We start from the raw sequence: 14,346 nt of genomic DNA on the forward strand, positions 1-14,346 counted from the left end.
TTAGCATGGCAAGCTACAACCACAGTAGGACGACTTCTCATTCCCTGTGGTGCGAATATTCACCGTACGTGTTCCCGTTGTATCCACAGTGCGGTTCACATGAATATCAAAAGTCAGTGGAACCTTGTACGCGTGTCTCTTAGTAGGAGACATTTTGTGGTCTTTACAGAAACACACAAATGAAATGAAATATCTGCGCGCTTCTTCTTCTACGGGGGCGGGTGCTCACCTTGGCGGTTGCTTACAGTAGAAGAAGAAGCGCTTCCTCTTCTATGGGGGCGGTTGCTTACCGTAGAAGAAGAAGCGCTTCCTCTTCTATGGGGGCGGTTGCTTACCGTAGAAGAAGAAGCGCTTCCTCTTTTACGGGGAAAAAAGATGGCGGCTGTTTACCGTAGTTGCGAGACCTAAACTTTATGAAAATAAATATGAATATTAATCCATATATAAGGCGCACCGGGTTATTAGCCGCACTGTCTGCTTTTGAGAAAAATTGTGGTTTTTAGGTGCGGCTTATGGTGCGGAAAATACGGTAGTTGGTTTTCTGACATGGACTTGTTTCTTCAGCATTGTCCACACGTTTAAGTCAGGACTTTGGGAAGGCCATTCTAAAATCTTTATTCTAGCCTGATTTAGCCATTCCTTTACCACTTTTGAAGTGTGTTTGGGGTCATTGTCCTGTCGGAACACCCAACTGCGCCCAAGACCCAACCTCCGGGCTGATGATTTTAGGTTGTCCTGAAGAATTTGGAGGTTATCCTCCTTTTTTATGTCACATTTACTCTCTGTAAAGCACTAGTTCCATTGGCAGCAATATTACCACCACCATGCTTGACGGTAGGGATGGTGTTCCTGGGATTAAAGGCCTCACCTATTCTCCTCCAAACATATTGCTGGGTATTGTGGTCAAACAGCTCAATTTTTGTTTCATCTGACCACAGAACTTTCCTCCAGAAGGTCTTATCTTTGTCCATGTGATGTGAAAACCAACAAATTTAGCTGAACTGCACCAATTTTGTCAAGTGGAGTGGTCAACCAGAAGCTTGTGGATGACTACCAAAAGCGCCTTATTGCAGTGAAACTTGCCAAAGGACATGTAAGCAAATATTAACATTAAGGCTGAAACGACGCGTCGACGTAGTCGACGTCATCGGTTACGTAAATACGTCGACGCCGTTTTTGTGCGTCGACGCGTCGCATAATGACGTCACACTACCGTCATGGCGAAGCGCAAAGCAGACGATCAAAGAAGACGATGCGAGCGGTGCGAGCGAGGGGGGGAAAGCATGCCAATAGTGTGGGAGTATTTCAATAAACGGCCTAATAATGTTGTTGTATGCACACTGTGTCGAGCGGAAATGGCCTATCATAGCAGCACAACGGCTATAAACGAACATTTGAAAAGAAAACCATCAACTAGTCAATCGTCCGCGCGAGCATACGTTGTCATCATTACACAAAAACATGAATGTGTCATTTGTATCTGCTAGGGGTGTAACGGTACGTGTTTTGTATTGAACCGTTTCGGTGCGGGGCTTTCGGTTCGGTACGGGGGTGTACCGAACGAGTTTCTAAGCTAAAGTCTTAACAAGCTGCTTTGCTCCGTCTGCCTCTGTCTCAGCACGCAGCATTGTCCCACCCACACAACCATCTGATTGGTACACACGCAGCATTGTCCCACCCACACAACCATCTGATTGGTACACACGCAGCATTATCAGCCAATCAGCAGTGCGTATTCAGAGCGCATGTAGTCATCGCTTCAGCGTGGAGCAGATAGGTGTTTAGCAGGTGAGCATCAGGCAGCAGACTCTCCCCAAATGATAATAAACACCTCCCAGTCAACTACTAGTAACATCACTATGAGCCCGTTGACCTTCTAGAAACTTAAACTGCAGCTCAGCTCGCTCGCAATCCTGGCTTGAGGTGAAGGCTAATTAGCTCTCAGTTCCAGCCACATCGACCCCTTCTGAGCGCCTATTTTCAGCTGCTGGGAATATTGTAAACAAGAAAAGAACCAAAGCATGTAGACATGCTAACCTTTCTTCATTACAACTGTTAGACACTCACTGGAATGAGTAGAATTGGTTATTGTGTACTGTGTTGGACTGGATGTTTATTTTGCACATTTTAAAAGCAATACTAAATGTTTACAGTGCTCCAGAATATTTAGATTGGCACTTTTTTGTATTGGATGTTTATCTTTATTTTTGCACATTTTAGCAAATAAGCAATACTTTCACTTTTGTTGAAATGTTTACACTGTTGTTACAGAATATTTCGTTTTGCACTTTTTTGTATTGGATGTTTATCTTTATTTTTGTACATTTCAAAGCAAAAAAAGCAATACTTTTACTTTTGAAATGCTTATACTATTGCAGAATATTAAGATTTGCACTGGATGTTGACTTTTATATTTGCACATTAAAAAGCAAATAAGCTACTTTTAATTTTGTTAAATGTTAAAAGTTTTAAATGTTTACATTGTTACAGAATATTTAGTCATGTTGTTGTCAATGTTGACTGAGTGGCCATACTTCTTTTTTTTTGTAAATAAAAGCCATGCCTTTTGAAAAAACGGGCCTACATTTATTTTTTCATCTTCATTTTGAATAAAAAAATAATCGGCAAAAGGAAAAAATAATCTATAGATTAATCGAAAAAATAATCTATAGATTAACCGATTAATCGAAAAAATAATCTATAGATTAATCGATAGAAAAATAATCGTTAGCTGCAGCCTTAATTAACATTGCTGTATGTATACTTTTGACCCAGCAGATTTGGTCACATTTTCAGTAGACCCATAATAAATTCTTAAAAGAACCAAACTTCATGAATGTTTTTTGTGACCAACAAGTATGTGCTCCAATCACTCTATCACAAAAAAATAAGAGTTGTAGAAATTATTGGAAACTCAAGACGTGGCATTATGTTCTTTACAAGTGTATATAAACTTTTGACCACGACTGTATGTCCATTCCAGACAGTCAATAATGCATTGGTTAGTGTTGATCAGTATCACCAATTTTTGCTGTTTGAGTAATTTCAAACATTCTGCGCCAAAAAATAATGAAAGTATGTATAGTTCCTGCTGATACTGTATCCGATCAATATCAGTATCTGCCAATACTCCAATATCAGTACCGTATTGGAAGTGAAAAAGTTGTATCAGGACGCCACTAACCATATCTGAATGGGATTGTGGTAGATTTTAAATTTCACTTTTTTAGTGCATGATTATGTAAGAAGATCTATATATTTAGATATCAAATCATAGAATTATTTATAAATAATTATGATTTCATAGAATGACTTAATATTTCCACGGGTGGAAATGAGACCTGTCTTCTTCTGCAGCTCATTAGTTGAACATTGGGAATGTAATGCTTATGATTCTCTTGCCTTCTATGTGTTGTCCACGTAGGCCACAGGTGTGAGTGAGGACCAGGTCCTGGTCAGTGTCCTCCCAGGTCTGCCTACAACAGCAGAACTTTTCCTCTTGCTTGACAAAGAGTTCATCGAAGGACGACCAGAGAAGAACGCCGCACATTTGAACCAAGTAAGAATCAGCTGCTGTGTCTACAACCATGTAGTCGGGTTAATTTCATGTTGTTACACCATGGAATTTTAAGTATTCATTTCTTAATGCTTTCCTTTTCTGTCGGTCTTCTTAGCCTGACGTCAACTCATTTGTACATTGAAAAATAATGACCAACATGACTTCTGTCTTTCTCCAGCAGATGTCAGTCTAGATCCACTGGCTCACGTCTAGTCTTTGACGAGCCAGGGGAATCTTTTCATTTGGACTCATCATTAAACGTAGCCAGTATGAGAAATTTATGATTGGATGATTTAAAAAATCTTCTTTACTCAATCCTTTGAGATCCAAAAGTGCAGATAGTTATTAAAATGATTGATCAAGCCACTAAATTATTTGCGACTGAGGGTAGGATAAAGAAGCTTAGAGCCTCACCTTCAAGTCATTAATATTAAACTATATTCAGAGCAGTCATACTGTGTTATGATGTTTTTCTACATTTAAAACCCTTCCTTGTGGTCTACATAACATGCAATGGTGGTGCTTTGGTCCAAATTTTACATAGATGTCTGTTTACACACCAGCTTCATGAATTCATGTATTTGACAGGGACAGTACAATTAAACATTGCTACCCATAGGTAACCGATGTCAAAGTACAAACCCCGTTTCTGTCAGGCTTGGGCGAATGAAGGGACTCAGATGCAGAGATGGGAGGTTCTAAATAAGGCTTTTATTTTGAAAATAACTCTTAACCTCCAGAGCAGAAAAATTTACAATCACTATGAGGTACTACTATGATATCAAAATAAACATTTCAAACAAGGGAAAGAACCAAAAATCACTCCAACGGAGGAAGTGACAAAAATAAGACAAATATTACTAGCAACGAATCTGCTATAAAAAAAACTTTAACAAAAAGCGCTCCAAACGGAGGAAGAAATAAAGGACTATGAAAACTTACTACACTCACAATTATTCTAACAATTATATAAACAAAAAATCACTCAAACTTTGAGGAAGGAAATGTTAAGGAAAAATCATAACTCACCACTGCGGTAGAAAAAAGTTAAATAACGAAGGTCGCTCTGAGGGAGGAAAAAGTTAAACTCAAAATTACAGCTAGACAAATGCTGGATTAACAAACGTGGTCGTGGGACGAGGCAAGACAAGAACATGAGCTTGGATGCAAGACAGGCACGAAGGATCGAGACAATCTGGCACAGAACAAGGGGAGGGATGGGCTTATATGGAACATGAGGGTAATGGGAAACAGGTGGAAACAATCAAGGGTCAGGGATGACGTCAAGAGGAGATGCTTTTTCAAAATAATACATGCAAATCACAAGACAGAAAAAACCAAGACAAGACTCTCCTCACCGCGGTGTGACAGTTTCCATATGAGTTGGGAAATTGTGTTAGATGTAAATATAAACGGAATACAATGATTTGCAAATCCTTTTCAACCCATATTCAATTGAATGCACTACAAAGACAAGATATTTGATGTTCAAACTCATAAACTTTATTTTTTTTTTTGCAAATAATAATTAACTTATAATTTCATGGCTGCAACACGTGCCAAAGTAGTTGGGAAAGGGCATGTTCACCACTGTGTTACATGGCCTTTCCTTTTAACAACATTTAACACATTTTTTAAGCTTCTCAGGTGGAATTCTTTCTCATTCTTGCTTGATGTACAGCTTAAGTTGTTCAACAGTCCGGGGGTGTCCGTTGTGGTATTTTAGGCTTCATAATGCGCCACACATTTTCAATGGGAGACAGGTCTGGACTACAGGCAGGCCAGTCTAGTACCCGCACTCTTTTACTATGAAGCCACATTGATGTAAAACGTGGCTTGGCATTGTCTTGCTGAAATAAGCAGGGGCGTCCTTGGTAACGTTGCTTGGATGGCAACATATGTTGCTCCAAAACCTGTATGTACCTTTCAGCATTAATGGTGCCTTCACAGATGTGTAAGTTACCCATGTCTTGGGCACTAATACACCCCCATACCATCACAGATGCTGGCTTTTCAACTTTGCGCCTATAACAATCCGGATGGTTCTTTTACTCTTTGGTCCGGAGGACACAACGTCCACAGTTTCCAAAAACAATTTGAAATGTGGACTCATCAGACCACAGGACACTTTTCCACTTTGTATCAGTCCATCTTAGATGAGCTCAGGCCCAGCGAAGCCGACAGCGTTTCTGGGTGTTGTTGATAAACGGTTTTCGCCTTGCACAGGAGAGTTTTAACTTGCACTTACAGATGTAGCGACCAACTGTAGTTACTGACAGTGGGTTTCTGAAGTGTTCCTGAGCCCATGTGGTGATATCCTTTACACACTGATGTCGCTTGTTGATGCAGTACAGCCTGAGGGATCGAAGGTCACGGGCTTAGCTGCTTACGTGCAGTGATTTCTCCAGATTCTCTGAACCCTTTGATGATATTACGGAGCGTAGATGGTGAAATCCCTAAATTCCTTGCAATAGCTGGTTGAGAAAGGTTTTTCTTAAACTGTTCAGCAATTTGCTCATGCATTTGTTGACAAAGTGGTGACCTTCGCCCCATCCTTGTTTGTGAATGACTGAGCATTTCATGGAATCTACTTTTATACCCAATCATGGCACCCACCTGTTCCCAATTTGCCTGTTCACCTGTGGGATGTTCCAAATAAGTGTTTGATGAGCATTCCTCAACTTTATCAGTATTTATTGCCACCTTTCCCAACTTCTTTGTCACGTGTTGCTGGCGTCAAATTCTAAAGTTAATGATTATTTGCAAAAAAACAAAAATGTTTATCAGTTTGAACATCAAATATATTATATTTACATTTAACACAATTTCCCAACTCATATGGAAACGGGGTTTGTACATAAGATTTTGCAACCCTTGTTCCTGGTTAGGCTTTTAAAAAAAAGATGAGAAAAGTGTCAAACACATACAAAAGGATTAAGACAAGAAGAAAAATAAAAACACATTAAAGATAATTGGCCCTATTTGTCCATTACTACACCCAGTTCTATTGCTCACACTTCCGATTTTCCTTAAGCCCCTTTTTCAGTTTTGTGGGGAAAAGTTGAATGACTTTAACTCCGGTGGCAAAGAGTTCCACAAAAGTGAGGTCTTCACTGAGAACGCAGACTGACCCAGAGTGGTCTGGCACCTTTTCACTCTGCAGCTGGAGTCTGCACACCTTCACTACTGTACCTTTGTATTTTTTGACACATCACATCAGGGGCTAATCCATTAAGACAGTATTTTTCAACGTTTTCTGAGCCAAGGCACATTTTTTTCATTGAACAAATTCTAAAGCCCACCACCAGCAGAAAACATTTAAAAAAATGAAATTTTTTAGTTCTCGCAATTGTTGGATATGAATTCAAACCATAACCAACCATTCATCACTATAGCCCTTGTCTCAAAGTAGGTGTACTGTCACCACCTGTCACATCACGCCGTAACTTATTTTGAATGTTTTGGTGTTTTCCTGTGTGCAGTGTTTTAGTTCTTGTCTTGGTGGCTTTTCCTCTTTTGTTGGTATTTTCCTGTAGCAGTTTCATGTCTTCTTTGAACGCTATTCCCCGCACCTGCTTTGTTTTTTGCAATCAAGACTATTTAACTTGTGCGGACGCTATCCTTCTATGTGGGGACATTGTTGATTGTCATGTACGGATGTACTTTGTGGACGCCGTCTGCTCCACACGCTGTAAGTCTTTGCTGTCGTCCAGCATTCTGTTTTTGTTTACCTTGCAGCCAGTTCAGTTTCAGTTTCATATTGCATAGCCATCCCTAAGCTTCAATGCCTTTTCTCAGTGGCACTCGCCTTTTTGTTTATTTTTGGTTTAAGCATTAGATACCTTTTTACCTGCACACTGCCTCCCGCTGTTCCCGACATCTCCTGCTGCCACCTACTGATATGGAAGAGTATTACACGGTTACTCTGCCGAGCTCTAGACAGCACAGACACTCAACAACAGCACATTTGCGGATTATGATTACCGGTACTAGGTTTGCAAAAAAATATTTTTAACCCAATTAGGTGAAATTACATAACACCAGACTGTATCTCACATTTTGACTGCATTAAGACACTTAAAAAATAGCTTTTTAAAATGAGAAATGTATAAAATTATCAAAACTAATCCTGTTATATTTTTGGGTAATATGGCAGCGATGATGCTTCATTGATTTTTAGTAGGGATGTCCGATAATATCGGCCTGCCGATATTATCGGCCGATAAATGCGTTAAAATGTAATATCGGAAATTATCGGTATCGTTTTTTTTTATTATCTGTATCGTTTTTTTGTTGTTGTTTTTTTTATTAAATCAACATAAAAAACACAAGATACACTTACAATTTGTGCACCAACCCAAAAAACCTCCCTCCCCCCATTTCTTTCTGTTATCAATATTCTGGTTCCTACATTATATATCAATATATATCAATACAGTCTGCAAGGGATACAGTCCGTAAGCACACATGATTGTGCATGCTGCTGGTCCACTAATAGTACTAACCTTTAACAGTTAATTTTACTCATTTTCATTAATTACTAGTTTCTATGTAACTGTTTTTATATTGTTTTACTTTCTTTTTATTCAAGAAAATGTTTTTAATTTAGTTATCTTATTTTATTATTTTTTTTTAAAAAGTACCTTATCTTCACCATACATGGTTGTCCAAATTAGGCATAATAATGTGTTAATTCCACGACTGCATATATCGGTTGATATCGGTATCGGTTGATATCGGTATCGGTAATTAAAGAGTTGGACAATATCGGAATATCGGATATCGGCAAAAAGCCATTATCGGACATCCCTAGTTTTTAGTCAAATATCTTTAGTGATTGTTTATATACGACAACAGAGGCTTCACTACACATCTCGTGGCCTGTCCCCAGACCATGGCACAATAAGACATATGGGATCAAACCATTGCATGCATGTAAACTTGTGCAGCTTGAAAAGATAAACGAGGTCTAATAAGCCTGAAACAGTTGATATTTATTTTTATGGTCTTAGTCATTTTCATAATATGGCCATCACAATTTAGCATAGGGTCCAAAATAACACCAACATATCTCTATTTTATTTTGATTAATGTTGACCTGAATTTCATGTAATGATTGTTTCTTCAAAGAGAAACACATTGAGACCGTTTTGTTATTGGTGTTGTTGATTTAGGGTTAAAAAGTTATTTTGAAGCCATGTCGATATGTCAGCAAGCTTTCAGCTGCTTTCTGACCATCTCTTCAGGATGCGTCGTTTTGTGGCCGGTCTTATTTACGTGGCTTCCATATGGAGTCTACTGACAGATATAAGTGAAAACTATACGCTACTTTGTATTAGAAATGGCAATACAAATAACCCGTACAGTCTGCCCCACTACAAGAGGATAGAGAAAGCAAGGCACTCTGGGTACATTTATATCATTTATGGATAATCCACCGGCGGTTTTCCCAATTTGTGATGTCACCAATTGTGCACATTCCAAACAGCTTGTTTGGAGGAACTATGACGGAAGGCAAGATTATTTTATAAATATCTTTGCAATACCTCAATCAATCAATCAATCAATGTTTATTTATTTAGCCCTAAATCACAAGTGTCTCAAAGGGCTGCACAAGCCACAACGACATCCTCTGTTCAGATCCCATATGAGGGCAAAGAAAAACTCACAACCCAGTGGGATGTCAATTAGAATGACTATGAGAAACCTTGGAGAGGACCGCAGATGTGGGTGAACCCCCCCCTAGGGGAAACCGGATGCAATGGACGTCGAGTGGGTCTGGCATAATATTGTGAAAGTCCAGCCCATAGTGGATCTAACATAATAGTGAGAGTCCAGTCCATAGTGGATCTAACATAATAGTGAGAGTCCAGTCCATAGTGGGGCCAGCAGGAGACCATCCCGAGCGGAGACGGGTCAGCAGCGCAGAGATGTCCCCAACCGATGCACAGGCGAGGGGTCCACCCCGGGTCCCGACTCTGGACAGCCAGCGCTTCATCCATGGCCACCGGACCTGTGCCCCCCCCTTCCACAAGGGAGAGGGGAGCAAAACAGAAAATAAAATAAACGGCAGATCAACTGGTCTAAAAAGGGGGGTCTATTTAAAGGCTAGAGTATACAAATGAGTTTTAAGATGGGACTTAAATGTCAAATCAAACCTCCACGGTTTGATTTGACATTTTCGGGGCTTGTACAGATCCCAAATACACAATAGCAGGTACCAATAGGTAAGAAACGTTTTGCATAATAGAGCCTCTACTTTAATGTTATCATTTTTGCTTTGAAGTTTTATTGACACAAAAAAATCAGACACCCCAGAACAAATTTAGACTAAAATGTAAAGAAAATATCAAAGATTGACTGTCAGATATATCAATCAATCAATGTTTATTTATATAGCCCTAAATCACGAGTGTCTCAAAGGGCTGCACAAGCCACAACAACATCCTCGGTTCAGATCCCACATCAGGGCAAGGAAAAACTCAACCCAATGGGACAATGAGAAACCTTGGAGAGGACCGCAGATGTGGGGACCCCCCCCTAGGGCGACCGGTGCAATGGATGTCGAATGGGTCTAGCATAATATTGTGATATAATTATTTAATGACCAAATGATCAATCCATGTTTCATTTCTTTCTCCACAGTTGTCTGAAGTCATGCTGAGTGCCTTGAATCAAAACCTGGTTAAGTTTACCCTGCGGCCTGGGGTCCAGGTCACAGTCTTTGCAGCGCACCTGTCAGCAGGTAACACCGCAGCTCTATAAGCACTTTTAGGGGGAGGGTGGGGACTTTCTACTTGTATGTGTGAGCCTACTGGATGGAAAGTCAACTGACTAACAGACAGTGAAGGAATTGGTAATGTCGCGATCGCAGCAATTTTCACAAATTCAACCAATTTCTACAAATTAAGCAACGCGATGCCTGCAACTTCCCCGCACATTTTGGCCAATCAGTGTCATTTTTGCAAAATTAATGTGTCTTTCTCAACTGTCTAATCAAAACCTATGTTTGTTTGTAGTGTAGACCAGTGGTCCACAATAAGGCTGAAACGACGCGTCGACGTAGTCGACGTCATCGGTTACGTAAATACGTCGACGCCGTTTTTGTGCGTCGACGCGTCGCATAATGACGTCACACTACCGTCATGGCGAAGCGCAAAGCAGACGATCAAAGAAGACGATGCGAGCGGTGCGAGCGAGGGGGGAAAAGCATTCCAAAAGGGGTCAAAAGTGTGGGAGTATTTCAATAAACGGCCTAATAATGTTGTTGTATGCACAGTGTGTCGAGCGGAAATGGCCTATCATAGCAGCACAACGACTATGAACGAACATTTGAAAAGAAAACCATCAACTAGTCAATCGTCCACGCGAGTATACGTTGTCATCATTACACAAAAACATGAATGTGTCATTTGTATCTGCTAGGGGTGTAACGGTACGTGTTTTGTATTGAACCGTTTCGGTGCGGGGCTTTCGGTTCGGTACGGGGGTGTACCGAACGAGTTTCTAAGCTAAAGCAAAAGTCTTAACAAGCTGCTTTGCTCCGTCTGCCTCTGTCTCAGCACGCAGCATTGTCCCACCCACACAACCATCTGATTGGTACACACGCAGCATTGTCCCACCCACACAACCATCTGATTGGTACACACGAAGCATTATCAGCCAATCAGCAGTGCGTATTCAGAGCGCATGTAGTCAGCACTTCAGCGTCGAGCAGATAGGTGTTTAGCAGGTGAGCATCAGGCAGCGGACTGTCCCCAAATGATAATAAACACCTCCCAGTCAACTACTAGTAACATCACTATGAGCCCGTTGACCTTCTAGAAACTTAAACTGCAGCTCAGCTCACTCGCAGTCCTGGCTTGAGGTGAAGGCTAATTAGCTCTCAGTTCCAGCCACATCGACCCCTTCTGAGCGCCTATTTTCAGCTGCTGGGAATATTGTAAACAAGAAAAGAACCAAAGCAAGTAGACATGCTAACCTTTCTTCATTACAACTGTTAGTCACTCACTGGAATGAGTAGAATTGGTTATTGTGTACTGTGTTGGACTGGATGTTTATTTTGCACATTTTAAAAGCAATACTTAATGTTTACAGTGCTCCAGAATATTTAGATTGGCACTTTTTTGTATTGGATGTTTATCTTTATTTTTGCACATTTTAGCAAATAAGCAATACTTTCACTTTTGTTGAAATGTTTACACTGTTGTTACAGAATATTTCGTTTTGCACTTTTTTGTATTGGATGTTTATCTTTATTTTTGCACATTTTAAAGCAAAATAAGCAATACTTTTACTTTTGAAATGCTTATACTATTGCAGAATATTAAGATTTGCACTGGATGTTGACTTTTATATTTGCACATTAAAAAGCATATAAGCTACTTTTAATTTTGTTAAATGTTAAAAGTTTTAAATGTTTACATTGTTACAGAATATTTAGTCATGTTGTTGTCAATGTTGACTGAGTGGCCATACTTCTTTTTTTTTGTAAATAAAAGCCATGCCTTTTGAAAAAACGGGCTTACATTTATTTTTTCATCTTCATTTTGAATAAAAAAATAATCGGTAAAAGGAAAAATAATCTATAGATTAATCGAAAAAATAATCTATAGATTAACCGATTAATCGAAAAAATAATCTATAGATTAATCGATAGAAAAATAATCGTTAGCTGCAGCCTTAGTCCACAACCACCGGGCCGCACAATTAAAAAAAAAAAAAATATATATATATATATATATATATATATATATATATATATATATATATATATATATATATATATATATATATATATATATATATATATATATATATATATATTTTTTTTTATTTTTTATTAAATCAACATAAAAAACACAAGATACACTTACAATTAGTGCACCAACCCAAAAAACCTCTCTCCCCCATTTACACTCATTCACACTCATTCGCACAAAAGGGTTGTTTCTTTGTTATTATAATTTCTGGTTCCTACATTATATATCAACATAGATCAATACAGTCTGCAGGGATACAGTCCGCATGATTGTATTTTTTTATGTCAAAAATAAAATTAAAATAAATACCATAACCCCCCAACGTGGATCGATTGGTACCGGGCCGCACAAGAAATAAAAAATAATATATATATATATTTTTTTTAATTTTTATTAAATCAACATAAAAAACACAAGATACACTTACAATTAGTGCACCAACCCCAAAAACCTCCCTCACCCATTTACACTAATTCACACTCATTCACACAAAAGGGTTGTTTCTTTCTGTTATTAATATTTCTGGTTCCTACATTATATATCAATACATATATCAATACAGTCTGCAGGGATAGAGTCCGCATGATTGTATTTTTTTATGACCAAAAAAAAATGTTATAAAAAATACCATAGCCACCACCACCCGGTCCTTGGGACAAATTTTCAAGCGTTGACCGGTCTGCAGTTACAAAAAGGTTGGGAACCACTGGTGTAGACAAAGCAGGAACAGTAACATGTATCAATATGGGCTTGGTCAAAAATGGGACTCAGATGCAGAGTAGGGAACAATCCTGCAGGCTTTTATTTTCAAAGTTTCTTTTCACCTCCAGAGTCAGGGCAAATCAACATAGGCTATAACCTGACTAGTCGGCGAAAAAAGGTTCCACAAAAAGGAACAAACGAAAATCACTCCGAAAGGAGGAAACACAAAAACAATAACAAACTAAACTTGGCGCACGATATAATCTATGAAATTTATCATAAACAAAAAATGCTCCAAAAAGGAGGAAGAAACAATGGCTATAAAACTTCTACACTGTATCTTATCTAAAAAATGTTAACAAAAGGTGTCACTCAAAAAATTGAGGAAAAGGAAGAACTGTAAGAAAAAACTGAAAACTCACCACTTCGGCTGCAAAACTAAATAACCAACATCACTATGCTGAGGAGGAGGAAAAGAAAACTCAAAATATCAACAAGGGAATTCAGGAGCAAGATTTTCAAACAAGAGACTAGTAAAGGCTTGGACAGGATGCTAAAGAGGCACGAACAAACGAGACAATCTGGCACAGAACAAAGGGAGGCGTGGGCTTATAAGACACATGAGGGTTAATGGGGAACAGGTGGAAACAATCAGGGATCAGGGATGACACCAGACTGATGACACAAAAGGCAGGGCAAGTGACCTGAAACGAGAGGAGAGTTACTTTTCAAACTAAAACATGCAATTCACAAGACAGAAAAAACCAAGACAAGACATCCTTCACCGCGGTGTGACAGCATAGAGGAAAATCTGTGCACACGCGGGCCGGACTATTAAAATCATGGCATTAAAACAAAAAAAATAAAGACAACTTCAGATTGTTTTCTTTGTCTTACTTTGGCCAAAAATAGAACAAACACATTCTGGAAAAATTACAATAAAAATATAGTAAAAAATACCGGCAGCGGTAAAGTTTAGATCCATGAAGGAAAGAAGAAAGTGAATGAATGTTTATAACTCAATACATTTACATATGCATTACAATTTGTTTTCTTTTGGATAATCTTCATTTTTAATGAATTTATGGAAAAGCTGATGCGAATTCAAGCCTTTTAGGCTGCAACAATCACACATCAATCCAGCAAATTCCAGGAGGGACTGAATATTACAACACTTTGGGCTAATCCTATTTACTAATTATCCCAACCTTGTGTATGATTGGCTCCCAGCATTTAGTCACGCTGAGACTTTGCAGAAAGTGTGTGTGTGCACGTGCCATTTTAAAGATTAAAGATTAAAGTACCAATGATTGTCACACACAC

The 14,346-nt window shown here is 38.9% G+C and overlaps 1 protein-coding gene across 6 annotated transcripts in view; it reads left to right on the plus strand.

The window, feature by feature from the left end:
* Positions 1–14,346, plus strand: part of LOC133634127 (VPS10 domain-containing receptor SorCS1) — a 499,576-nt gene that overhangs the window by 469,813 nt on the left and 15,417 nt on the right. For all 6 annotated transcript variants that reach the window (XR_009821878.1, XR_009821879.1, XM_062027161.1 and 3 more), the window contains exons 23-24: positions 3,425–3,559; positions 10,205–10,304. Coding sequence is in view for 4 of the 6 variants with exons in the window: in XM_062027161.1 (XP_061883145.1) it covers positions 3,425–3,559; positions 10,205–10,304 (235 nt within the window). In the remaining 2 variants the exon portion in view is untranslated. The remainder of the gene's footprint in view (positions 1–3,424; positions 3,560–10,204; positions 10,305–14,346) is intronic.

Source organism: Entelurus aequoreus, linkage group LG18 (genome assembly GCF_033978785.1).
Source record: "Entelurus aequoreus isolate RoL-2023_Sb linkage group LG18, RoL_Eaeq_v1.1, whole genome shotgun sequence".
NCBI classification, from domain to species: Eukaryota; Metazoa; Chordata; class Actinopteri; order Syngnathiformes; family Syngnathidae; genus Entelurus; species Entelurus aequoreus.